This window comes from Ylistrum balloti, unplaced genomic scaffold, assembly GCF_031769215.1.
Source record: "Ylistrum balloti isolate Yb309-2 unplaced genomic scaffold, AGI_CSIRO_Ybal_v1 Utg371002, whole genome shotgun sequence".
NCBI lineage: Eukaryota > Metazoa > Mollusca > Bivalvia > Pectinida > Pectinidae > Ylistrum > Ylistrum balloti.
In genome coordinates this window covers 12,374-39,145 of record NW_026782559.1, presented here as the reverse complement: position 1 = coordinate 39,145, position 26,772 = coordinate 12,374, and the positions used below count along the sequence as shown (strand labels likewise).

Genomic DNA, 26,772 nt, shown 5'->3' with positions numbered 1-26,772 from the left:
ATGTTTCATACCAAAATAGCTATCGACCTTATTGATTGGCTGAAAACACAGTAATCAGCGATTGGAAAAAGGAAGGTTTCATGGTCCAATTATCGTAATACTCGCTCCAGAAATTAATCATTGTCTAATACCGACGTACTTGTTAACGACCTGTGGCACTCCGCTATATGCCTGCCAATTAATCGTCATGAATTTATTGATTGTAGTAAACCATGATATGACTGGAGTCTGTTTGTGAGTCGCCAGCAAACTTGAGTTAGACAGGAGAAGCCAATATTCTGCCGTTTGGGTATATAAGGTGTCAATAGAATTTTGTTTTATTGACTTTATCACAATTGCAGGGTTCAATGTTGGTTTCGTCCATAAAAAGACATGTTCACAAGATTTTACACTGTTTTTTTTTTTTTTTTTTTATGATGATGTTAGCCAGTTCTGATCAATAAGCTGTATTTTGCATTAGTGTAAGCTTCACTTTTTACAATTTCTTATTTGCTTCTGTGATTTCAAAATATCACAGACGGTAATAAACAAATCAACATTGATTATATCGGAGTGAACACATTCTTCAGAGATACATAACTTTTATATCTTGTTTGTAATACAGGGAGTGCCTTTGTCTGTTTGTTTGTGAAAAACAGAATTATCTCAACCAAGAGAAATACATGTATAATGTGATGAATTACAGAAGAACAAGATCTGAATGTGGGATATTAGGAAACTCCATCCCCAACTGATATTGTTTTTCTTGATCTATGCGTTCGATTTTCTTTGAAAAATGGAGAAAAAAATTCATTTCTACTAAAACAGCACATCTGTGAATCTCAAGGATTAAATAAAATAAGACATCTGTCAGTGTCTGGTCTGGCAGTAAGGTCAGAGGTTACTCAGACTACATAAGACATCTTTCAAAGTGTTTCTGGTCTGACAGTAAGGTCAGAGGTTACTCAGACTACACAAGACATCTATCAAAGTGTGTCTGGTCAGACAGTAAGGTCAGAGGTTAATCAGACTACACAAGACATCTATCAAAGTGTGTCTGGTCAGACAGTAAGGTCAGAGGTTAATCAGACTACACAAGACATCTATCAAAGTGTGTCTGGTCAGACAGTAAGGTCAGAGGTTAATCAGACTACACAAGACATCTATCAAAGTGTGTCTGGTCAGACAGTAAGGTCAGAGGTTAATCAGACTACACAAGACATCTATCAAAGTGTGTCTGGTCAGACAGTAAGGTCAGAGGTTAATCAGACTACACAAGACATCTATCAAAGTGTGTCTGGTCAGACAGTAAGGTCAGAGGTTAATCAGACTACATGAGACATCCAATGCGTCTAGTTTTAGATATCCTGAATGGAGAGATGTTTAAAATGTTATATGGCGAACACCGTAATTAAGCGCCCTACCCATGTCAAACAACTGCGGGAACAGTGAAGTTAACTGGCCATAAAACCTGTTTCCTTTATTTCATGTGACATGGTATTGTAATTTTATGGAAATAACTGGATAATGATGTACTTTAGGATGGTTCCATTGACTTAAGGATACACCATTAATGTATAATGTCCTTTGTATATCCCCCTGTGTCTCTGAAAAGCCCTGGGCAGCATCAACGTGTTAGGACATTATACATGTGCAGGGATAAAATAGTCCCATAATTAAAGGGTTCTAACATTCTATCCCCAACAAAAACCAAAACTGTGGATAAGTAGTCAGGAAGAATTCTTCTACCTCATAATATGGACATGTCGATGTTGAGAAACTGTACTGATAGAGAATTACTTATTTGGCATTCTTCTGGAATGGAGGTATATTTTTCTGTAAAAATATGCAGGCAGAAGAATGGATTATGTTTGATTTCAGCATTTTATGGCCTCCAGAGCCATTGAATTTTACAACCCATAATTAATCTCTAAAAGTCCTCATCATTTTCGGCACTCTAGCTTTTCTTTCCTAATAAGGCTTCTTGGACAAGTTCCAATTTCAGATTTCACCAAGGTCAAGGTTAAGTTTCTCATAAAATCCTAGCAGCTTCATTTCTTGACAAATTTTCATCAACCTTCATTAACTTATAAAGCTTGGACCATAATATCTGTGAAAAGTTTAAATTTTCAGGATTGAAAGGTCAAGGTCTAGGTCAAGGTCATTGGAGGTATTTTTATCAAACTTTACATTTATGTAAAGAACAATGATATCAACAGACCAGGTCAAGTTTCAAGGCGAAAGGGCAAGGTCGCCATTACTATTTTTAGAAAATTATTTTCAGCACACAAATGACTTCTGTCCTTGAGGCATTTTGATCAAACTTCACACAATTCACTGTCCTCTTTATTTTGCTTAAGTCAAGGTGGACTCGTGACAGAATGTCCATCATTTGTATTGCTTTGTTCATGTGATTTTTTGGTCATTTTAATTGACATCATAGCTCGAACAAACAAATATCCTCATAAAAGTATCTGGAAAGTATTCTTAATTTGAAATTAAGTCATTTGAGAATTAAATTAGGATTGTTTTAAAACTTAATTAATTAGATTTGGGGGCAAAAACCAGTTGAAACCATATACATATGTTGAATAATCTTTTAAAGGAAATCACATTAAGATACACGTTTGCAAGTACCTTCCAGAAATGTACCAGAGTATTGAACATTTGTTCTATACAGAACTATATATTGGGAGTAGTTTTCCTCTAGTGACGAAAACTTTCATCACATACAAATTTTCATGAGAAATGGTTGTGACATGTGATTTTTTGCTTCCAGATTATTTTCTGACATCAGTATTTACATTGACTTGGCTTTAGCTGACTAATATTATGATATAGTTATTTATGTTTCATGCATGGCTGATTATAAAAGGTATTTAGAGTGATGGTGGTGTGTGGGTGGCATATTTAATGTGTATTATAGGGTTGACACAAAATTAGGTATATTGCTCAGTCAGCTGTGTGGATCATCTTGAGGCAGGCTCTCCTTGTAGTATACACATGTACATCTTACCACAGACATTACCACTGATACACACATACATCTTACCACAGATATACCACTAATACACATGTACATCTTACCATAGACATTACCACTGATACACATGTACATCTTACCACAGACATTACCACTGATACACATATACATCTTACCACAGACATTACCACTGATACACATGTACATCTATCTTACCACAGACATTACCACTGATACACATGTACATCTTACCACAGACATTATCACTGATACACATGTACATCTTACCACAGGTATAACCACTGATACACATGTACCACTGATACACACATACATCTTACCACAGACATTACCACTGATACACACATACATCTTACCACAGACATTACCACTGATACACACATACATCTTACCACAGATATACCACTAATACACATGTACATCTTACCATAGACATTACCACTGATACACATGTACATCTTACCACAGACATTACCACTGATACACATATACATCTTACCACAGACATTACCACTGATACACATGTACATCTATCTTACCACAGACATTACCACTGATACACATGTACATCTTACCACAGACATTATCACTGATACACATGTACATCTTACCACAGGTATAACCACTGATACACATGTACCACAAACATTACCACTGATACACACATACATCTTACCACAGGTATAACCACTGATACCACTGATACACACATACATCTTACCACAGACATTACCACTGATACACACATACATCTTACCACAGATATACCACTAATACACATGTACATCTTACCATAGACATTACCACTGATACACATGTACATGTTACCACAGACATTACCACTGATACACATATACATCTTACCACAGACATTACCACTGATACACATGTACATCTATCTTACCACAGACATTACCACTGATACACATGTACATCTTACCACAGACATTATCACTGATACACATGTACATCTTACCACAGACATTACCACTGATACATACATACATCTTACAACAGACATAACCACTAATACACATGTACATCTTACCACAGGTATGACCACTGATACACATGTACCACAAACATTACCACTGATACACACATACATCTTACCACAGGTATAACCACTGATACATATGTACCACAGACATTACCACTGATACACACATACATCTTACCACAGGCATAACCACTGATACACATGTACCACAGACATTACCACTGATACACATGTACATCTTACCACAGGTATAACCACTGATACACATGTACCACAGACATTACCACTGATACACATGTACATCTTACCACAGGTATAACCACTGATACACATGTACCAAAGGCATTACCACTGATTCACATGTACATCTTACCACAGGCATACATACAGGTTATATGGCTCCAGAGCCCTTGATCTGTCTTTATGTTTGAAACAATTTTTCCAATAAATATTTTTATTAGACAAACAAAACTAGATAACAACAACAGCTGCTATGTTTACAAGGCTTCTGATGGTGGATATGAGAATGACCTTTTAAACTTATACAATATTCAGTTTACTACCTCTCATTGTCTCTGAAAAGTTGTTGTCAGAAAATCTGCGTGTTAAATATTAGGATTCTAACTAAGCCCACCATTGTTGGACAAGAATTATTGACAATGTAGGCTATTCAAATTGCCCTTCACCTGTTGTCTGTTTTTTTTTTTTTTGTTTTTGTCCGTCTGTCTGTCCATTCATTCTTAAACACTTCTTGTTATTACTATTTCTGGAGGAGTAGCGGTTGCAAAGTTCTCAAATTTTAAATGTGTATTTACATTGGTCTTTTGGTACCGATCAGAAAAACAAGATGGCTGACACAAATAACATTTGTACATCAGTGGTACACCACACAAGAAACATGGCTGTGATGTGTTGCAGGTCTCCTGTGGGCATCTAATAATATCTCTTTCATCCTTAAGCTATGTGTTTCATAATTTTGTTTTAATATTTTACAATAGAAAATGCACTTTTATACATAAGAAACTATTTCTATGATCAATAATAAATACATTATTTTCTTATGAAGAAAAAAATGAGTTTGTGTGATAGATGTTCTACTAGAACAAAGTCTGAATGAAACAATTACTTTATCAAGGACTATTCTCTATGGTGCTAAACTGATGATTAATACTCAAGATCTTCATTGTACTTTGAGCAATCTGCTCTGCAATAGTTTTGGTGTTTTGCATATACACATAAATAGGTTAGGGCATACATGCTGTATTAAGAAAGCATCAGAAAGCCTTCCTATTGTATCAAGTGTAGTATATTCTTTCCTGATTAAAACCTAAGACAACATTTTAAGGTTTTAATCTTTCATGGTTATAACATACTATACACATTCTTTACTCGGGAGACTTATTCACTGAAATTTATTTACGAGGTTTTGATGTTTCCTCGTAAATTTTTTTTTTTCATAATAACTATATATTGCTTCAGTTTTATATTTGGTACCTTGGAGGTGATATTATTGTTTAAACGGAGCACTTTTAACAAACTGATATATATTGCAGTCTTTAGCAGGCAGCAATTGAAATGTGTACGTGTTATTCTGCCGGGAGTGTTTGTATTGTATTCCATCCATATATCACGTTTATCTACCATTTGTCCCTAATGACCATTCACGTCCCTCATTGACGTCCTCTCTCATTGTTATTATCACACGTATTCCCAATGAGGCCAACTGAAACCGACTATGGATACCTCGAGCCTTTTTGTCCGATTTCTATATAGTTTGTGGTACTGATGGTCATCATCTTGTCCATCTGTACTTCTGAACATAACTTAGTTATTCAAAAACTCATCACATGGTTTGCAGTGTATATAGGTCAATGACAAAAGAATATTACATTTGTTTGGATCAATAAGAGAACCAAGATGGCTAACATTTTATCGAATTGACTTACTTGGTGATCCGAGGTCATTGTGACATTTTGTTTAGTGGCTGTCCATTCAACATCCCAGTTTTCTGTACCAATATACTGGTCTTTACAACGAAGAAAATTCCAATTCTGTGAAAAACAAGGAAAGTCCCAATTTTGTGCTAAACAAGGAAAATTCCAATTCTGTATGAACCAAGGAAAATTCCAATTCTGTGAAAAACAAGGAAAGTTAGAATTTTGTACTAAACAAGGAAGGTCTTAATTTTGCATGAACCAAAGAAACTCCTAATTTTGTAATTAGGTAAAGATTGTATTACTCGTATGAAATGTTTTCATGTGTTTCATTTCCGCTGATATATATGATATGTTGGCCAGTTTGTCAATGTTATTCATGCAATTAACTGTGAAAATTTTAGCCCTCCAAAAAAAAAATATTTGCAGTAAGTAAGCTTGTCAAAACTGTAATCTTTTGTATCAAAACTCCTTAATGAAAATTTGACTGCTTTGTTTTTGTTTTACTTGCAAAGTTACATAAGCACAGTGGATTTTCTATCAACTTGGAAAACAGCCTACAGAAAGTATTTTCTTATTTCATATCAGCATGTCGTTCATTGTCCTACATGAATGCCATTATTGTTATAACACTCGCTGTACATCTTGTTATGAAAAATTTAACAGAGATGTTTTAGCGTTATTTAGGGACAATTGACATTATGGTAGCAGACATAGGATAACGTAAACAGAAGGTAGGGACCGATATATATATAAGATATCTCACAGGTAAATCAATTATATCTATATATATATAGGTGTAGGATGGAAAAAGTGCATCCGTTTACTGTGAAATTGGTGAATTACCATGGCAACCAAACAGGTTCTCTGGTCTCAAGATCATTTGTTGAGAACAGACTGCATATGGGTAAAGTACATTTATATACTTTCATATTCAGAATATGTGATTAGGAGGTATGTTTATGCAAATCAGATTCATATTTTGAAAACTGATTCGGGTGCTATGTACATTTTGTAAGTATGATAGCCACATGACTTTGACATTTTTTGCCGTAAATGCTGTTAGCCAAACAATTTGATGTGCATGATGACAGAGTAAATTGGAAGGGCCATGGGACTTTAATATTTCTAGGGTATAGCTCATTAGGGGGTTGGAAGGAGCCCCTACAATAGCTGGATGATGACTTGTCAAACAACTTGCTTCATTTTGTACTGTGAGATGAGTGTTTGCTTAAAGGTAGCTATGTGTCACACTGTATACCCTTATTTGAATCCAAAATTTTTTGAAAAATGACTCAAATTCAATTTTTTTTTATTCCAAATATTTAACTACTATGAAAAATATGACATTGAATTTTTTTTCACTGATATATCATTATTTTTTTGTTTACTTTTTGTTTACTAATATATCATTGATTTTTTGTTTACAGATATGAGAAGTGGGATCTTCATTGCGAAAAGCTGACAAGTTGAAAAGGTGAAAACACAGGAATTTGGAGTTTAAAATCATTTAACAGACATGGATTTCCTGCGAAGACGTTTGTCACAAGGAGGAAGTAGCGATGAGGAGCAGAGGTCTTCATCGTCAAGTATATCAGAAGGAACTTCTAGATTTTTTAGCTCAGTTGTTGCAAAAAAGAACGGATTATTGAACAATATTTCCTCCAAGATTGAAAACGTTGGAGCTCGTTTGACAAAGTCTTCAAGTAGTAGTTATGATTCAAGCAGTGGTGAAAATAGTCCCACTTTTCTCCCGACACCAACAAGTGAGAAATCAAAAGATACGTTGTTTCCAGACCATGATAATTATGATACAAAATCTGTGAGTTCTTTTGCCTCAACTATAAACCCAAGTGTTCAAATTCAATACGGTCGTGACCGCCATGACAGTTCTTCAGGATATTCGGACAGTAGTGGAAACGCGGACAATCACTCGTTATCCAATATAAACATGAGTTTTGAGGAGCCTCTCTACTCTCCAACAGGTAAAGTACCAGTGGATACTATTGAATCACATTACGATCATCAATTCATAGAAAAAAGTGCAAACGAACGGAATGAAAAGGATAATATTCAGTACCATAATGGAAACAACCATCAAGTGGTTGCAGATGTACATGTCGACCAGTCGAATTTCATCGATAGACACAAAGTAAGTGCTGCACACATAAAGAGCCCATCTTCTCCAACCATATCATCCCCTGATTCAGGGAAGTCGACACCTTCTGAGGTATTCCGTAAAAACGGATCTCGACCAAGAGCACCGAAATTTACAACAACAAAGCGTAGGTCAAGCACGGTGGACGAAATGCTTTTTGATGATTATGTCCCACCCCCAGAGGAGGTTGAACATGAACATGATGACGAGACTGCAGATCAGGTTGGCGCATTGGTGGAACCAGACACAAAGACTTCAAATCGCAGGAGTCTGATACCTCTTGGAGATCTTATGTCTTTTGATGATGACCAGGAAAGTGAAAAGGAGATTTTAAACAATAAACAAAAGATCCAGCCCACCGTTACCGATAGTAACACACCAAACGTGACAAACAACCGTGTCTCACTCGAACAGAGTGTTAGTAGCATAGACAGTTCAGAGTGGGGAGGCTACGATCAACAGACAAGTGTCGACTCCTCGGAAAACGACTTTGGGGGTTATCAGATACGACATCGGACCGGATCAATGGGGTCAGAGAACTCCTGGAGCTCTTCATACAGTATAGAAAGCCAGCCTGATGATATCACACTGGAATGTATGAGCTTTATGAAGCAATTTGTTGAAAAAATCTTCAATACCAGGTAAGTTTTATACAGCATATGTTTGTAACAGGAAGTGTAGGTAAATTGGCATGTAGATATACAAGTGTCTGTTTTTTTGCAAAGAAAGTGATTTTATTTGATTAAAATTTCTGATTGAAATTAGTTGTCACTGTTTTATGCTTTATAATTTTTCAATATTATTTGCAGATTGATAAGTTTTTAAGATTGAGTGTGAGGTAGGTATAAATAAAACAGTGTATACATTGTACATAAAAATGTCAACTATATACACACAGGAATTTGACTTAATCAGTAATACTGGGATTTAAAATCTTTTTGCTTGTGGTCAGTTTTTCAATATATAGTTTCACATGTAGATTCAAGTAGATTGATGAATTTTTCAAGTAAATAATTTGTTTTGCTGAATAGTATCTTGTTTTCATATCTGCTTTACAACTGTCGTCTGCTATTCGGGTTTAGTGATTGTAACAGATGGTTGAGCACATTATGTGGGTTCAGATCACACATGTAGCCTTGAACTATGTCAAATATATTCCATATACACTGCTGTGTATGAATGACAGCTAAAAGCATGTTGAACAGACAATGTGTTCCTAAAGTACTTTTATAGAAAGTGCCAAAACTTTACTTAACAAAAGCGTGGTTCCAGATCAGCAAGCGAAAGCAGAAATGAAACAACACAGGTGTTGAATTGAAAACAAACTAAAGAGAGTTCTATATCTGTACAAGTATACCTGTGTAAGCTGTGGCAAATTTTTTATGTAGAAATTTGCAGGTGGTTTTTGATATTATGAAAAGCTCCTTCTATAATCACACTACATCCCTCGATAAACCAATAGTTGCCTTCTTCATTATATAGTCATTATCATTTTTCTTATTTTCGTAACAAAGTATCAAAACGTGAAAAAAAGGTGAACATAGGCACCAATACAGCAGAATAATTCGTATACATGACATCAAATTTATCATATAACTGGCCTGTTGTGTCACATTATACATCCATGTCATAAAGATTGTAAAACACATGTGTAAAGACATTATCATGACGTCATGAATAAGTAGCATCTTGATTATGTCACATGGTTGTCTCATTAGCTCTAATGAAAAATGTACCTACAAATTTGAAATAAGTCTGTCGGGAGATTAATTTAAGAGTTCTTGCTGAATTTTTTTTCAGAAATATGAGATATATGATAAATAGAATCTTACACTCTTTAATCTGCTACTCAACTGAAGGGTTGTGATATCGAATTATTGAGCTTGTTAATAAATTCTATACACATATACAATCGTGTACAATTCTATATTTATCTAAATTTTCATGTAATCTACAGATTTATCCTTCACTCGGATGTTAGTTACAATATATTTCTTCTGTGTATAAATGGGTTTCTCTCTCTTTATCTCTCCCTCTCTCTTTCTCTCTCTCCTCTCTTTCTCTCTGTCTCTCTCTCTTTCCATCTCTCTCTTCTCTCTCTTTCTCTGTCTCCCTCTCTCTCCATCTCTCTCTCTCTCTCTCTGTCTCTTTCTCTCTGTCTCTGTCCCTCTGTCTCTGTCTCTGTCTCTGTCTCTCTCTCTCTCTCTATCTCTCTCTCTCCCTCTCTCTCCAGCAACAGAATCAACTGCAACATTGTTTTAATGTTGAAAGTGCAGAAATAAAATCATTGATTTCAGATTTACAATACCCATTGAAGTTTGTCCAGCATGTTTATTGCAAATCAATGTTTATTCATGAAACACAATGTAATGGCTATACTTTTACAGGTAATCCAATGCTGTGGTATTTGTGTTAGTTTTTTTTGTTTTTTTTTGGACATTCAAAATTATTCATTGCACCTAATGGATCTGTAGTCGAAGTTTAATTGTGCGCACTATGTTTGTTCTGCTTGAGGTCCAGGGTCTGACACATTATACATCTATTGTTCTCAGTCAGGGGTGGTGGGATGTCGGGGGAGGGGGCGGCTTATAAAAATGAATACTGAAAGAGCAAATTAGGGTGATTCTACTGAACAAGGTGCATATGTGGGTGGGCTTATTATAAGACATGGCTTATTACCAAATTATTATGGTAATGTAATGAATAAATGAATATGTGATTAACAGCTACAATTGAAATAGATAACGATTTTACATACCAGGTCTTTCACGAAATGTTTGTCATGATCTCTCTGAATGAACACCAATCTTTCACCCATCTTTCTAAATGATACTTTATCTTCTTTATAACACCCTTACAAATTCTGTTGTCTTTTGAAGTACCCGTATTCACCCTTCACTTTTCCTCTCATTCATTCGTCACTTTTCCTCTCATTCACTCGTGACTTTTCCTCTCATTCACCCGTCACTTTTCCTCCCATTCATTCGTCACTTTTCCTCTCATTCACCCGTCACTTTTCCTCTCATTCACTCGTCACTTTTCCTCTCATTCACCCGTCACTTTTCCTCTCATTCATTCGTCACTTTTCCTCTCCTTCACCCGTCACTTTTCCTCTTACTCACCCGTCACTTTTCCTTTCACCCGTCACTTTTCCTCTCTCATTCATTTGTCACTTTTCCTCTCATTCACTCGTCACTTTTCCTCTCATTCACCCGTCACTTTTCCTCTCATTCATTCGTCACTTTTCCTCTCATTTACTCGTCACTTTTCCTCTCATTCACCCGTCACTTTTCCTCTCATTCATTCGTCACTTTTCCTCTCATTCACCCATCACTTTTCCTCCCGTCACTTTTCCTCTCATTCATCCTTCACTTTTCCTCTCACTCACTCGTCACTTTTCCTCTCATTCACTCATCACTTTTCCTCTCATTCACCCTTTTTCACTTTTTTCCTCTCATTCATTCACCCACTTTTCCTCTCATTCATTTGTTACTTTTCCTCTCATCACTTTTCCTCTCATTCATCCTTCACTTTTCCTCTCATTCACCCGTCACTTTTCCTCTCATTCACCCGTCACTTTTTCTCTCATTCACCCATCACTTGTCCTCTCATTCACCCGTCACTTTTCCTCTCATTCATTCGTCACTTTTCCTCTCATTCACCCGTCACTTGTCCTCTCATTCACCCGCCACTTGTCCTCTCATTCACCCATCACTTTTCCTCTCATTCACCCGTCACTTTTCCTCTCATTCATTCGTCACTTTTCCTCTCATTCACCCGTCACTTTTCCTCTCATTCACCCTTCACTTTTCCTCTCATTCACCCGTCACTTTTCCTCTCATTCACCCATCACTTTTCCTCTCATTCACCCGTCACTTTTCCTCTCATTCACCCGTCACTTTTCCTCTCATTCACCCGTCACTTTTCCTCTCATTCACATGTCACTTTTCCTCTCAATCACCCGTCACTTTTCCTCTCATTCACCCGTCACTTTTCCTCTCATTCACCCTTCACTTTTCTTCTCATTCACCCGTCACTTTTCCTCTCATTCACCCGTCACTTTTCCTCTCATTCACATGTCACTTTTCCTCTCATTCACCCTTCACTTTTCCTCTCATTCACCCATCACTTTTCCTCTCAATCACCCGTCACTTTTCCTCTTATTCACCCGTCACTTTTCCTCTCATTCACCCGTCACTTTTCCTCTCATTCACCCATCACTTTTCCTCTCATTCACCCGTCACTTTTCCTCTCATTCACATGTCACTTTTCCTCTCATTTACATGTCACTTTTCCTTTCATTCACCCATCTCTGTAAATTCTTATTTTGTCTCTTCAGATGTCCATTTTATCCAACAATTACTCACCTTCATCATTAACCTATGAAAGGAATGTGTTCCTGTGGTGTTTAAAATTTAATAAATTTGATCACAGTCACTCAGATTATAGAGCATGCTTCTGTGGGTCAGTTGGTAGAGATGCGGATAACACACCAGAGACCTGCGTTGGATGCCTGTCAGGGCACTCAGCAGAAATATGGTTTCCTGTTCTGTTACGCTGGTGCCAAAACGAAATCCTACATGTTGTGGTATTTTTAGAGTCGCCCGTCATGATAAATAGGAAATCTCAGGAAAACCAGTGTAAGAGGAATGGGTCGGTGTGACTTGTACACAGTGTGATGTTCTCTGTCAATCAGCTGATACAGAATGCTTAATTGGCTCATTTGCAGGTAGAGTCATGGTATTACCATAACAAAGCCCTAGACTCAGTTCTGGACACAGCAGAAATGTCTTTTTTTCTAAAAATGTTCACTTTATAATCTCCCATCCCCCTCTTTTTTCATCCATCCTAAAAACGAATCAGTTTCCACCCTGACCCAATATCAATCTTTTATTTTTATGAATGGCATTCAGGGGAAGCTTGAGACATGCAGCTATCCTTTCTATAAGGATAAATCTAGAGGGGCTCTGTCCTTTTCCTACCCCTCCAGATTCCCAACCACTTAATCCAGACAGACACCATTTCTCAACTTACCTCCTACAACTTTCCAAACACTTCACTAAATGGGTGTAATATGTCTCAATATACAGAGGGTACCATTAGGTTATTGCAACTCAGAATCATGGGGTGGGCTTATTACAGGACACTGAACCAATCATATATTCAACTGAACAGCAATAAATACATGGAGTTCTTGCGAGGCACAAACATATATATTGGATAGTTGCTAAATGTTGCTAAATAAAATCTAATCAACGAGCTCACTGACTAAACGACAAAGAATGTTCTAGATCAGAAAAACAACCATGGATTTTATCATGAGATTTGTTTACACCCAATATTGCTGACTAACACCACAATGGAGCTGCTTTCATCAGAGCTCATATTTATCCTCGTCCACTGAAATATGAAATTACAATCTGTCTGTTAGCGGGCATATTTATTGTCTGTGACAATCTGAAATATAGATAATCGGAAATATTCCATTTCCTGAGTTGGGATGAAATGCCATCCACGAACAGATCTAATCAATAATGACAGATTCTTGTACATAGAAATTTTTTATCGGGGTTTGCTTTCTTTCATAATAACAGTATTTATCTTACAAAAAGCCCAGGGAAAGAAGGTGGAGGCTACATATCAAACCTTGGATCAGAGTCAGTGTGGATGGGCTTATTACAGAACATGGAAAGGGCATTTGTCGGGTGACTCATAGTCAAAGGATGGGTATATCACAGAGCAAAGAAAAAGCATTTATTCACAGTTAAACAGTGGCTCAAAGTCATGGGCCAGTGTCCCGGGCTTATTACAGATCATTGAAAAGGCATTTGTATGTATTTCTACTGTATACAATAAATAAATAGGTGGGCTTATTACTGAATAGTTACAGTATAAAAAGTTTGCTGAAGTATTGATTCATAATGGTGTTCTGAGAACCTGTTTGTAAAGGGATCTTTAACAATCCATTAATTTTGTATGGACTAGGTGTGTATTCACCTGCTGGGTTTATTGATAAATTTCATTTAAAATCCCACATCGATTTTTCATCAAAAAAGTGTAATGTATTGTGATAATCTGTGTGTTTTGCTTCCAATATGAGAGTAATTATCTTGCCTTCCATTCCATGAGCTGTTAAGCCAGTCAATGGTTTTTAAGTTCTGACAGGCTCTGGGCTTGAGAGGCCTGAGTTAGGGATTTCATTGGTTGTATATCTTAAGAATTCGCTCCAAAATTAGGTTAATGTGTCCTATTTATTAACCCATTTAAGACATCAAAGGTAACCTCAATGTTTATAGGCCTTCTCTGAGAATATTTATGTCAAGTTGTCACATCAAAATCATTAACAGTTGTCTTAACATTACACAATTCAAGATGTTTATGGGAAGAAAACCGTCTTTAATTTTATACAATAACCCCATGTCTGGTAATAAGCCCACCCATATCAATTTCAGTTCTACACAAATTCCCTGTAGAATTTTGTGGTTTGGATTGATTTATTAAAGTACTACCAACAGCTATGATTTTTTCAAGGACTGATCTTCAGTTAACAAAAATATGTAATGCAAGAATTAGGTCATAGTGACCTCTTTCTGTTCTAAGATGATATTGAATACCTTGTTCACAGCCTGATTAGAAAATTTCATTTCTAATCGTGTTATATCTAAACATAGATTACTGTGACCTAATTTTTATCTGATATAGATCATGAAACATGAGTTGTCAGGAGCCTCTCTTTGATATATCATAGGTTTGAAATAGCTATATCACATTTTAGTAACCACCATATCTGTCCGGTAATGAGCCCACCCTTATATGCATAATACCATATAACAGACTATTTTGCCTAACACAAATTTTCCCATTCGTCTCGAAACAGAATATCTTATTTTTGCCAAGTTATATATTTGCCATTGATGAGAAGGAAGTAATTGTATATTGTGTAAATCTTTCCTTGTTTAATATTGCAAATACTTAGCAAAAACTATACCCTGATGGGGAAAAAAACTGTAACACTGTATTCACTGTGTATAACATCAAAGTGTCTAGAAGTACTATTCCATAACTTGAGAAAACTAAAATAGGAAGAATCAACGCTGAAGACATCTAGGAAATCGGCATGTTCCTGAATGGACACCATGTGGTATTTAATAGAGATCCTTATTGATGAATCGATCTCTGTATATAGTATTTATGGCATTTTTAAATCCTCTAAAAAATTTACAATAACTCCATGGGTTAGAGCCAACGCCGTGTTTTTAGATGTGGGTAGGTTGTTCCTGATATCCCTTGATTGGATACCATCCGGTATGCAGGGCGATTGAGGAATAGGGACAAACAAAGCAAGTATCAACCGACGCCTAAGTTTACCTTGGATATCGGCGATAACGAGGTTAACTTCCTAGACACCACTATCTATAATGAACTGTGCTAACTATAACCGTTATGGACACTATATATGATAGCGCACGTGACTCTTATTATTATGTCACAATATAACCAAGCCCACATTTTTAGTACTTCAAGGGTAATTTTCTTACATTCGCTGTCCTGATGAAGCCCACATAGCTCGGGCGAAACCGGTCGACTAGACGAATTAAACTCACAACCAACTTATCCTGCGCTTGTTGCGGTTGATACTTGCGTTGTTTCTCTAAAAAATTTTATTTACTTTTCCAATAAGATAATTTTCATTACTATATGTTGTTCGTTTTGACGGAATGTTTTGTTACCTGCAATTTGTTTCCTTGGTTTCATGTTTGTGTTTGTTACAATCGTCCTCGTGATGGCCGCATAGGGATCAAATCGTGTTGACGATACACTTTGAGGAATAAAAGAAAAACAGCCTCCGGGATGTTGAGGTTTTTTTTTTTATCATACTCATGTAATTGACATCATATTGATGTCAATTACATAAATGTTGTCAGGGAAATGTCCTGAAAATTGTTAAAGGTGTAGAAAATGACAAGAGAATCTTCGTTATTAAGTCCACAATATCTCATTGCTTCAATAGATTGATGATTTCATAAACTATTTGACATATTGCCTGAAATCCAATTTAGATCCATCACTTATTGAAACATTCCAATTCCTGTTTGGCAGTTAGTTTAAGCCATTTGTTATTGCCATATGACATCATTCCAGATAACATCTATCATTTCTATTATCATACATCAAAATCTAAGTTTAAAAACTGCCTCTCTTATTTGTTATCTGTGGTGCTATGTCATTGGTTTGTAACCTCTCCCATGTATATTGCTGACAGTAAACTAAAAATCTAATGTTATTTTATGGTCCTGTAATAAGCCCACCCAATGACTCTGTAAGAATTAATGTGCTGCACCCTGGGCTTAATTTGACGATGGATACGATATCTCATCTCTCTCTGGTCATGGATATTTTTCGCAACATTGCTTTAAAGTGATTTCCCAGCAGATCAGAAACAACATGCATCCCACCTGCCACTACGTTCTGCTTTACTGTACATGTTGTTCTGACAAGATAATTACGATGCTCATTTACAGAGATGATTTTCTCCCTGTCGCCCTGATCAACAGTATCACTGTCGCCACTCCCTTTATGGAAAGTTCATTGGCAATTGATTTAGAAATGCGCCTCTAAGCCTCCAGTCCTAATTTATATGAAAACATTTTTAGATTCGATGCGATTGAATTAGAACAAAGCAATTTTGAAACCTAGGGGAAAAAAATCATTGATGCTTTTAACAAATTTCTATATGACAACTGCCTGCATCAGCCAATCTTGTCCAATATCGTGATTCCGTTTTTACAGTTTTGGTTGTATTTGTTATTTTGATGTAGACATACATGAATCACTTTTAAAAAAATTATTTTGTTATAATATAATAAGCCCGGAGGGCAATTATACAGCTTTAACAAAAGAGCGAATGATATTTGTGAGATCAACCCCAGACAAGGAACTTTAAACACAATACTTATTTTCACAAATGTATTGTTTTCTCCCTGCAATCAGCCCACGGGACCAACACATTATCTCTGCCTCAAAGTCAGGGGATGGGCTTATTACAGGATATCGAAATAAAATTTGTTGGCAATGCTAATGAACAGTGGTCGTTATGAGTTAAATGGCTTATTTACAGGACAATCAATTAGCTGTACTTGGTAGTTTTTCTAAACAGGAATATAAATGGGTGGGCTTAATACCAGACAAGATAAAATATGGTAAATGTTATTATTTTAATATAATTAAGACACGTTTCTTCCCTTAAGCTGAAGTGATCACTGAAACCTCACATCAGCTGGTAGAGGCCATGGGAACCTTTTTCTAGAAGTAAATATGCTCCTGCCCTGTCAATTAAATCAGTAATTATTCGCGATGTTCACTGACCTGTTGCACAGCAACTTCCTGTCGCATGAAGCCACCATGTCATCCTTACTTAGCTCAGCGATTGCGGTAACACGGTGTGCTGCACTTGTTGATAAATTGCCTGTCTTTGAGAACTTTAATTACAAATAACATAAGATAGTTTTTAGGCTGATGGGATGTCAATGCATTATCTGATGGGGATTTGGTATACGATATTGGCAGCCATTGTTGTGTCACCAGAGCCTAACACTCAGATACTCACAGTTACATGTATTATGTAGATGTAACATCCGGTCTTTACCTGCGGCAAGCCATTTTGTCTAAATATGTAAATATAACAGTTTGTCGTCAAAGTTGAAAGGAAAAAAGATTATATGCAGTATCATCATTGAAATATTATTCCCAAATATAGTCATGTTTACATACGAACTTCTGAATAAGTGTTCTCAAATTGAGTGCAATGCTTAAAAATGTTGATATAATTAAATCCAACTTTCTCCCCAATACACAAGGTCGTATAATAGATATGAGTGTAGGCTAAAAAAGCAATAGGTTTGTCTGTTGTCAGTATGATGTACAGTATGGGTGGGTGAGGCCTTCAATTGTGCATTATCACAAAGGCTTACATAGAATGAAACATATCAAAGCCTCCCAAAATCACATGTATGGGAAGACATTAAATAACAATAGTGGTGGGCCTCCAGTATGATGTTCAGTGAGACAGCCATCAACTTTTACAATGAAACTTGAAAGTCAAAATTTTTTTGGAATTGTGAATTTGAATTTGGAATCACATCTAAATGGTTTCTTTCTTAAATATTGGCAACAGTTGAAAGCATTGTAAATAGATCTACCCTAAATCCAGAAGAGCTTGTTAAGACTTTTGCAAAACTAGACTGCTGCCTACATTAATTAAAAAGCAAGTAACAATCCATATATTCAAAATCCAACATCAACCCCATGACTTTCAAAATTGCTGTCAGATTTCAAATATATATATACCCGTTAATAATAATCTATTAAAACATCAGAGAAATTGTTCTCTACATCAAAATTAATCAATAATCGATTTAAACCAGCAAAAAAGATATTGATTATAGAAATAGGAGAGAAAGCAGATAGAGTGTACCAAACAACTAAACTAGCTGTGATAAAGTAGCAGAATGATCAGTGACATTTCTACCCGCGTACAAATAACATGCAACCATGTTTGAGTGGGTATTGAACGACGAGAGAAGAAACAGCTACATTAATGACTGTGTGTTTAATAAGAGATAAGGACCATTGCGTGTAATAAAATCAATTTTACCGTATCCCTGTGTGTTATTAAATATGGCATGTGATCTTGTTTAGTGTCATTTAGCCGATGTCTGTGTAATGATGCATCATGATCTTAAATTAGCAAACATGCAGACACAGCAAGGTTTGCGTGAAGAGCATTTAATGAAACGGTGCAACATTTGTAAATCACATTGTCCAAGAATAAGCCTGTGCTTGGTAATAAGTCCACCCTTATTAATTGTTGGACAATAGAATTAACCAACAAGTCCTACTCAGTTGTCTTGTTTATATACTAATATATCTTTGTTATAACTTCCATGATTTGTGATAAGTATGTATCCACTAATAAGCCCATGTCTGGTAATAAGCCCACTGTTATTATACTTAAATAATATCTACCCAACAGTGGGCCCATGCCTGGTAATAAGCCCATCAGTGTTTATTGGTGTTCAATAGCATTACCATTGGTTTTGCAATGAGCCCACCAGTGTACAGAAGCATTACTATTCGTCTCATAATAAGCCCACCAGTGATCCAAGTTGTATACAGGGATGTGTTGTGGGCTTATTGCAGGATATTTAAAATGATTGTGGATATTTAAGATTGATGTTGCTATAGTTATCTATCAGATTATGGTTAAGATTGCAGACATTCACGTCTCACAGCTGTGTTCTTATCTATTAATGCAGAGAAACAAAAATCACCATCTTTTAATACTTTTCCTGATTAGACGAACAACTAGAGAAATCATCATAGGTCTCAAAGAGCATGCTACATTTTTGGTGTTTTTGATAATTGTAGTTTTAGTTATGGTGGTAATGTGATCACCTTGATATTGGTCCCGTATCTGGGAGACGTGCACGCTGATTGGAATTCCCAACATTTTTTTTTCTTCACTGTCAGGAATCTTTCATAGTTTTCCTTTTTTCTTTTCAGTCATTCCATATCACAGACAGAAAAAGCCAAGTTTGGGGAACTCTGTCAGGTGAGTTTAATAAGTCACTTTTATACTATGATAATCTGGCATAATTGATCTGTAATTCACTCACTGACTACCCACCGTGAAATCATTTGTAACTTTCTGTAGATACAAGGATATAAAACTTATCTTAGAAATTACCATTGATTGATGAATTATCAATATCTCTCTCAGGGGTAATGTATATACATGTATCGATCTTTTTACGGTATCAGAGCGACAGGTTCACGAGCAAGCTTGTCTATGTATAAGTCACCTGGGGGGATTAGTTATTTGATACTGTCATGTCAAATTTGCCATCAACGGATGACACTAAGTAGGAAAATAATCAGAAAGCCATTTCACATTTGAAAGCATGCAGTATCATCAGTTTTTCTTCCATAATTGTAAAGATGTTTTTGGTGAACACAAGTTTTAAGGTAATGGAGTTCACATTTGTTTTATATTGTTACATATGGCACAATTTATTACATTTTTGCTGGTGAAATACATGCATTAATTTTATAAAAATGTTTTTATATCATCTCTAGTAATAATATAATAGAAACAACACAACCCGTATAAGTTTGGAGTGTGACGTTTCGATGAGAACACGGTCACCTTTATCTCATAACACAACCAGTAGAAGATTAACGCGTGACATTTCGATGAGAACACAGTCACCTTTATCTCATAACACAACCAGTAGAAGATTAGAGTGTGACGTTTCGATGAGAACACGGTCACCTTCATCTTATAACACAACCAGTAGAAGATTAGAGTGTGACGTTTTGATGACGACACGGTCACCTTCATCTTATAACACAACCAGTAGAAGATTAGAGTGTGACGTTTTGATGACGACACGGTCACCTTCATCTTATAACACAACCAGTAGAAGATTAGAGTGTGACGTTTCGATGACAACACGGTCACCTTTATCTCATAACACAACCAGTAGAAGATTAGAGTGTGACGTTTCGATGAGAACACGGTCACCTTTATCTCATAACACAACCAGTAGAAGATTAGAGTGTGACGTTTCGATGAGAACACGGTCACCTTTATCTCATAACACAACCAGTAGAAGATTAGAGTGTGACGTTTTGATGACGACACGGTCACCTTCATCAGACAAATATCCAGTGTAGAGCGTACAAGCACTGACTTACGTAGTGTTTAAGTGGATAAGAAATTAACCAACATTTAGCTGTACTATAATCTTCTGTACACTAAGGTCAAAATAGTGTGACAAAATGGTAAACGGATTATAGAAAAAAAAACACAAAATGGTTACAATGTACAGCAGTCGGTTTGACTGTGTTTTGTTGGTCAGTTCATAACCATCTTGTACACTTTGGACATCAGTGCTACTACCCTTCATGCTGGTCATTTGTCTGAAGATACAGACATAGATGATTTGATGTCATTTCTACCAAATCTGCTTTAAATGGGGGTGGGCTTATTATCAGACATGAGCTTATTTCTAAGCAACATGGTAATCACTGCCACGACTTGTGGGTAATTCCTATCTCCTAAACAGCTTATTGATATGTGTCTGTCATTGACTGTTTACTAATGTCTATAATTCTGTATTAATTTTGTCTTAACAGTTCGCTCCTGGTCGTTTGTGGTTTGCGAGATATGTCAACTCACAGGTAAATCATTTCAGTATTTCTGGCTATTTTTACTTGATCGTTCATCTGATATTAAATATCTTAAATTAGTATGAATGATGGAGAATTTGCTGTTTCGATATTACACTTTCAGATTGAACTTTTTCTCAATCTCAGTTTTCAAATATTCATTGTTTCATACAAAAAAAAAACAAAACAAAACAAATGAAGCTAACAGGACAGTTTTTCCCCAACAAATTTTTTATACAAACAATAAAGTTTTCTGGTAATTTCATTATCTAATACCAATTTTTATTCCAAATTCCCTTTAAAATACAAATTTGGAAAAATTCCTTTGAAAATAACCTTTACTTCAACTTTTCAGCAACGTTTGGTATATGTTACCATAGAGAGTTGGAATTTTTTCCCAGTGGAAAAGAAAGCGAGAACATGTTTGTGTTTATGTGTAATCAAAGGTGGCAGCTGTGAATGGTGTCCTTATTTAGCTAAACTAACCAGAAAGGTTTCTCAGATTAGATTTATCCAATGGTTGATCGGAAAGTATACGTTACTAGACAACATGAATACGCTAGGGATTTCCACGACAAAGTCTAAACAGATAACGCACACCATGTTGATTCTTTCTGTCACTCACCGCAATAAGTGGCTGAGACAATAGAAGCAGACGGTCACCTGATGACGTGTCAAAGATGAAAGATCCGAAGTCATTTAGGATCTCAACAGACATTTTGTTATCTAATGCTCTCTTTTCCTCTGCGTGATATTGTATAAAGTCTCCACTGTAAATAAGAATTACAACTTATTTCTAGACTTCATTGGTGGAGAAAGACTTGGCAGCTTGGCATTCATGGTCTAGTGGAATGAAGCATATTTTTCTTCATAGGGTTAAATTTTTTTTCTTTTTTTTTTTTGAATGCAGAACAATGCAATTGATAATTAAGTTTTGTCACCACATAACAAGCCTATCATTAGTGTTATACCAACCACGAAATAAACTTTTGTTGTTACACACATGTCATATGACCTAGAAGAGCTATGATTGGCTGAAGGTTCCTATTGATTTCATTGTGATGTCATAACTTCATGATGTCATATATATTGTGACTTCATCAAAGAAAGTGGTATAAAGTGAGAATATCACCTATTCAGATTCTGTATCAATCTCATATGGTGCTGTTTTCAGGAATTTTTGAGAAAGTTTATAAGCTCTGTGATAAACAGAATCTTTAACTTTTCTATTGCATATGAGATTTTTGAATCTTTAATTTTATCAAACCATGCAGAATTTTTGTAAAAAAAAATCAACATCTCGTATTATAAATATTGCATGAATAAAACCTATTTAAGAAAATCTTATGTACAATATATATATACAATGGTGCTTCATCAAAATGTCAGCATATACTGCAAAATACAAGATGGCACCCAAATCCAACTTGAATCTACTAAATATCTAACACACCCTGACAGAGTACTATCTACCATCTGGGAAAAAAGAAACCGAGAAATTGGTCATTAATGTCACATTGGAAAATAATACCTGTATCCAAGACAAACCATTATAAAAAAGATGGTGGGAAATAAATTTTTGTCTACATTTTCCCGTCCAAGATGGTGTCCTTTTTGCCTTAAAACTTAAAAACACACTTTGATTTCAGCCAATATATTACACATTTAGTCATCTTGTTTCTGTACAAGACAAAGCAGCTAGATTTTTTTTCAACGATATATCGAAGAATGTTTGATACACGTGTAACATACAAAGTTTATGTTGTAGAGATGTTCCTGTAAATCAGTGCAAAAAAAATCCACACATATATTTTGATGTATAGTTTTAAAGGTTTTTTTTAGACAGTTGACACCCATGAAATATCAGTTTCTACATCATCATGAAAAATGACAACAGTTCGGCATATATTTCCAGTGTCACCAATTCACCAGATTTTATCAGGTCAGACTGATATAGGCCACATCCTGAATATAACACAGGACACCATCTTAATACATACAGATGTGAAAACTATACAATAGAATTGATTATATGGCTTATTCCTTGATGACGCTTAAAACATCCTGTCACCTTTGATATTTAAGGAATATGATCCTAGGTTGGCAACACTAACTTTTTGCAGTAAGAAAGAATAATGGGGTTTTAACCACAAAAAGGTCAAAGGTCAGATCACAAGGATGTTGATTGAAATTGATTCATGTGAAACTGACGTCAAATTACACAATGAACCTTGAAATAAACAGGATGCTGTGCTGTGATCATTTATTTTGTACCGTAAATATGTTTCAGAGAGTCCACATCAAAAATGTTTCGGAGCAGATATTCTTCCAGTTGGTGCAGTACTTTGCGGTTGTTCTATTCGAGTGTAATGAAGCCGAAGATTTCTCCCCAGCAAAGTCTCTGATGAACATGTGCTTTACCTTCTTCTATGAAAGTGAGAACATACCACTATTTTGCAAAATTGACCTGATTTTTACCTGTCGACCATATTCAAATTGCTTATATTATAAATTAATGATATCAGAGATGCATTGTTTACACTGAGTATGTCCATTTTTTTGTAGTTACCACTATTCCGAATGAAGAATTTATGATAAAACCTATCGGCGTTTTGATTGGACCTTCCCTTTATCAGTCTATTTATAGCCTCATTTTTATTGTTGATGGGAAATGGAAAATATTAACTAAAAAAAATATTATGTTGAAGGTAACAGAATGAGATTGTTCAAGGTCACAGAAAGGTCAAGATCACAAAAGCAGAAAGGTCATATCTCCCAAAGTTCCTTGGTTTAATAGTCAGTACTGTTGCAATGTCAAATGTTAAATCGTGAATTTTTTTTTTTTTTTTTTTTGCTTGATTTAGACAAATTTGTCAGTGACTTTAATGTCAGAAATTAAATTTTCAAAAAAACTGTAAAAAAAAATACATATTTGGTAACATTAGAACAGCATATAACAGGTACCTAAAATTAAAGATTTGAAAATAAAAAAAGACATTTTCATTTTTTCTAAAAATTCTTAAAATAACACTACACAAGAATTTCCCAAATCACAGTTCTGCAAGATCACTAATTTTTGTGGAAGACTTATTTTCATCAGATTTGGAATACTCTTAACACACTAATTCATACGCCAACTGTTGTTAGAATTATCCTAAAGCAGATTTGTTGAGATGTATACATCCACCAATTTATGTGTCCACATAACAGGATACAATATAGGATCTTACAGTATAACATTAGCTTGGATTGTACGACATGATCTACTGAGTTTGTAAATGTACTTTAAATTCACAACACCTGAACCAAAAGATGATTGTATGTCACCATATGATCAAAAGAAAATGCAATATATTGCTATATATGCAGTTGTAATTGAGTCAAGAATTTCCCTTCTTGAAACAAACGCAGATGTGTCATAACCATATGTAGATAGACTTAAATTGAAGGCGATTTTGTAATTACAGGTCACCATGGTAACGTTAGTGGGCGTAACTTTTTATACAGCTTTCTAAGAGAACAACCAATATGGCAGTCTTTACGCTTCTGGAATGCGGCTTTCTTTGACGCTGTACAGTGTGAGCGAGCCAGACAGCCCATGTGTACAAGGTATATAGCCCTCTGTCATTGATTCTCCATTAACCTGTTATACATTGCACAGTCAGTGAATGGAGTTGAACCATTCACGTTAGGGAACTTTTATTAAACTCAGATAATTTGTTTGTAAGTAGTGTAACATGTTTGTCTTGTAATAAGCCCGGGGGTTCAATAAAGATTTATACAATTCCGGACTCTAGGATTAGGAATGGGGGACAATAAAATGGTTTTTATTAGAATTCTGCTGGACAGTAATAAGTGGGCTTATTACCAGGCATGGGCTTATCACTCAATAAATATTACAATTATATACTTTGTAAATGAAGCCTTTAACACACTTAAAATAAGTTTTTTTTAGTTTTACTGATATAGAACATTCCGTTTTTTTTCTCTCAAAAAGAATGTATTATTGGTGTCTGTTCTGTCTCAGAATGATAATGTACTCCCGTTTGTTAACTTGGAGCCAATACACTTTGTATTCTGTAGTCAGCCATCAATAACATTATCTATACATATTTGACAAAACTTATATGAATATTCATCCTTGTTTTTTGGTGCTGATGTCTTTAATGTCTTTTGGAAACGGAATCTGACACATCGTTTCAGCCAAACCCACTGTCTATAGTAACTGTCACTTCATGACAGAAATCATCTCTTGATTCTATTCCTTAAAAGAAAGACGCATTGTTTCTTAATTCATCTCGTGTCATCAAACATTGAATGAAATTTTCAAATTTACATCTCGTCTCTCCCCATTTTAGGGATTGAATCTTGTTCAGGATGATGTCCAGTCTTGGCTTAAAAGGATGTGTTGTGATATATTTCTCAAAAGATAAATTTCATCAGATATGCAGATGACTTTATAAGCTCTATTTTTATTTCTGTAACAGTCAAGAAACTGACCAAGCCCAGACGGACGATAAACAATTCCAAGAAAACATCACCTTCGGACAGCTTGGGTAAGGTCCGACCCGCAAGGTCATAGAGGTCTTCCAAGTGGAAAGAAATAATGTTGTCGTCAATCTTTTTTCCCAGTAAACTGAATAACACTGAAGACTATTCATATATAGGACATTATGTTTTAGTATAAAACTTTAAAAAAAATAATAATAATATTTAGGATAATGAATAGTTGATAGATTTACTCAGCCTGTTTAAATTCACGGGGTTTGGAACGGATTCCTGACTCACGGTCCATACATTTGTATTATTAGTATTGGATTTGTGTCAAATACTTGTGTTTAAATCTGCTCCTGACAAATCATGTAATTGTTGTATGAAATGATGTTTTCTTTCATATTTAAAGAAAAATGTTTGTTTGTTTTGATTATATTCATTTTTTATTTACAGGACATTCACGTGCAACATGAGATCTTTTGGACTAAACAAGGATCTTTGTTTGGAATTTCTCAGGAAGCAATCGACCATTGCCAATCTGAGAGAAGGTGAGGGGACACAACTCTTGTAAATCTGAAGGCGAAATTCATCTAAGTTTGTTACGCACTGCAGTCTCCTTAAACATAGTTGGATTATTTTTTGAGCTACCTTACATCAGTTTTCGGATTTAAAGAAAAATATCACATTGCTCATGTATTAATTTTGAATTTTTGTGAAAAGAAATTAATTACTGAGTTTCAAAAGATTTATTTTTCAAACATTAAAAATTTAATAATACATATTGCAGCAGTTACAGAAAACCATCTTTTTGAAAAACAAAAAATAATGACTTCTAATTTTGGTTTCTTTCAGAACAAGTTCAGATGCTGAGAGATAATGTGGAAAAGCTGAAAGAAGCATAGAACTTTGGAATGTTTAGGTCTTTGTGATATGTATAGCGGTACATTTAAATAAATCTCATCTCCTATCTACA

The 26,772-nt window shown here is 35.4% G+C and overlaps 1 protein-coding gene across 1 annotated transcript; it reads left to right on the top strand.

Moving 5' to 3' along the window:
• The first annotated feature begins 7,436 nt into the window (after positions 1-7,436).
• Positions 7,437-26,701, top strand: LOC132560026 (uncharacterized). The gene is made up of 8 exons (XM_060224684.1): positions 7,437-8,716; positions 19,638-19,686; positions 21,273-21,317; positions 23,596-23,740; positions 24,773-24,914; positions 25,793-25,861; positions 26,253-26,347; positions 26,652-26,701. Exons 1-8 carry the CDS (start codon positions 7,437-7,439, stop codon positions 26,699-26,701), a joined length of 1,875 nt encoding a protein of 624 aa, XP_060080667.1.
• The last annotated feature ends 71 nt before the right edge of the window (positions 26,702-26,772 follow it).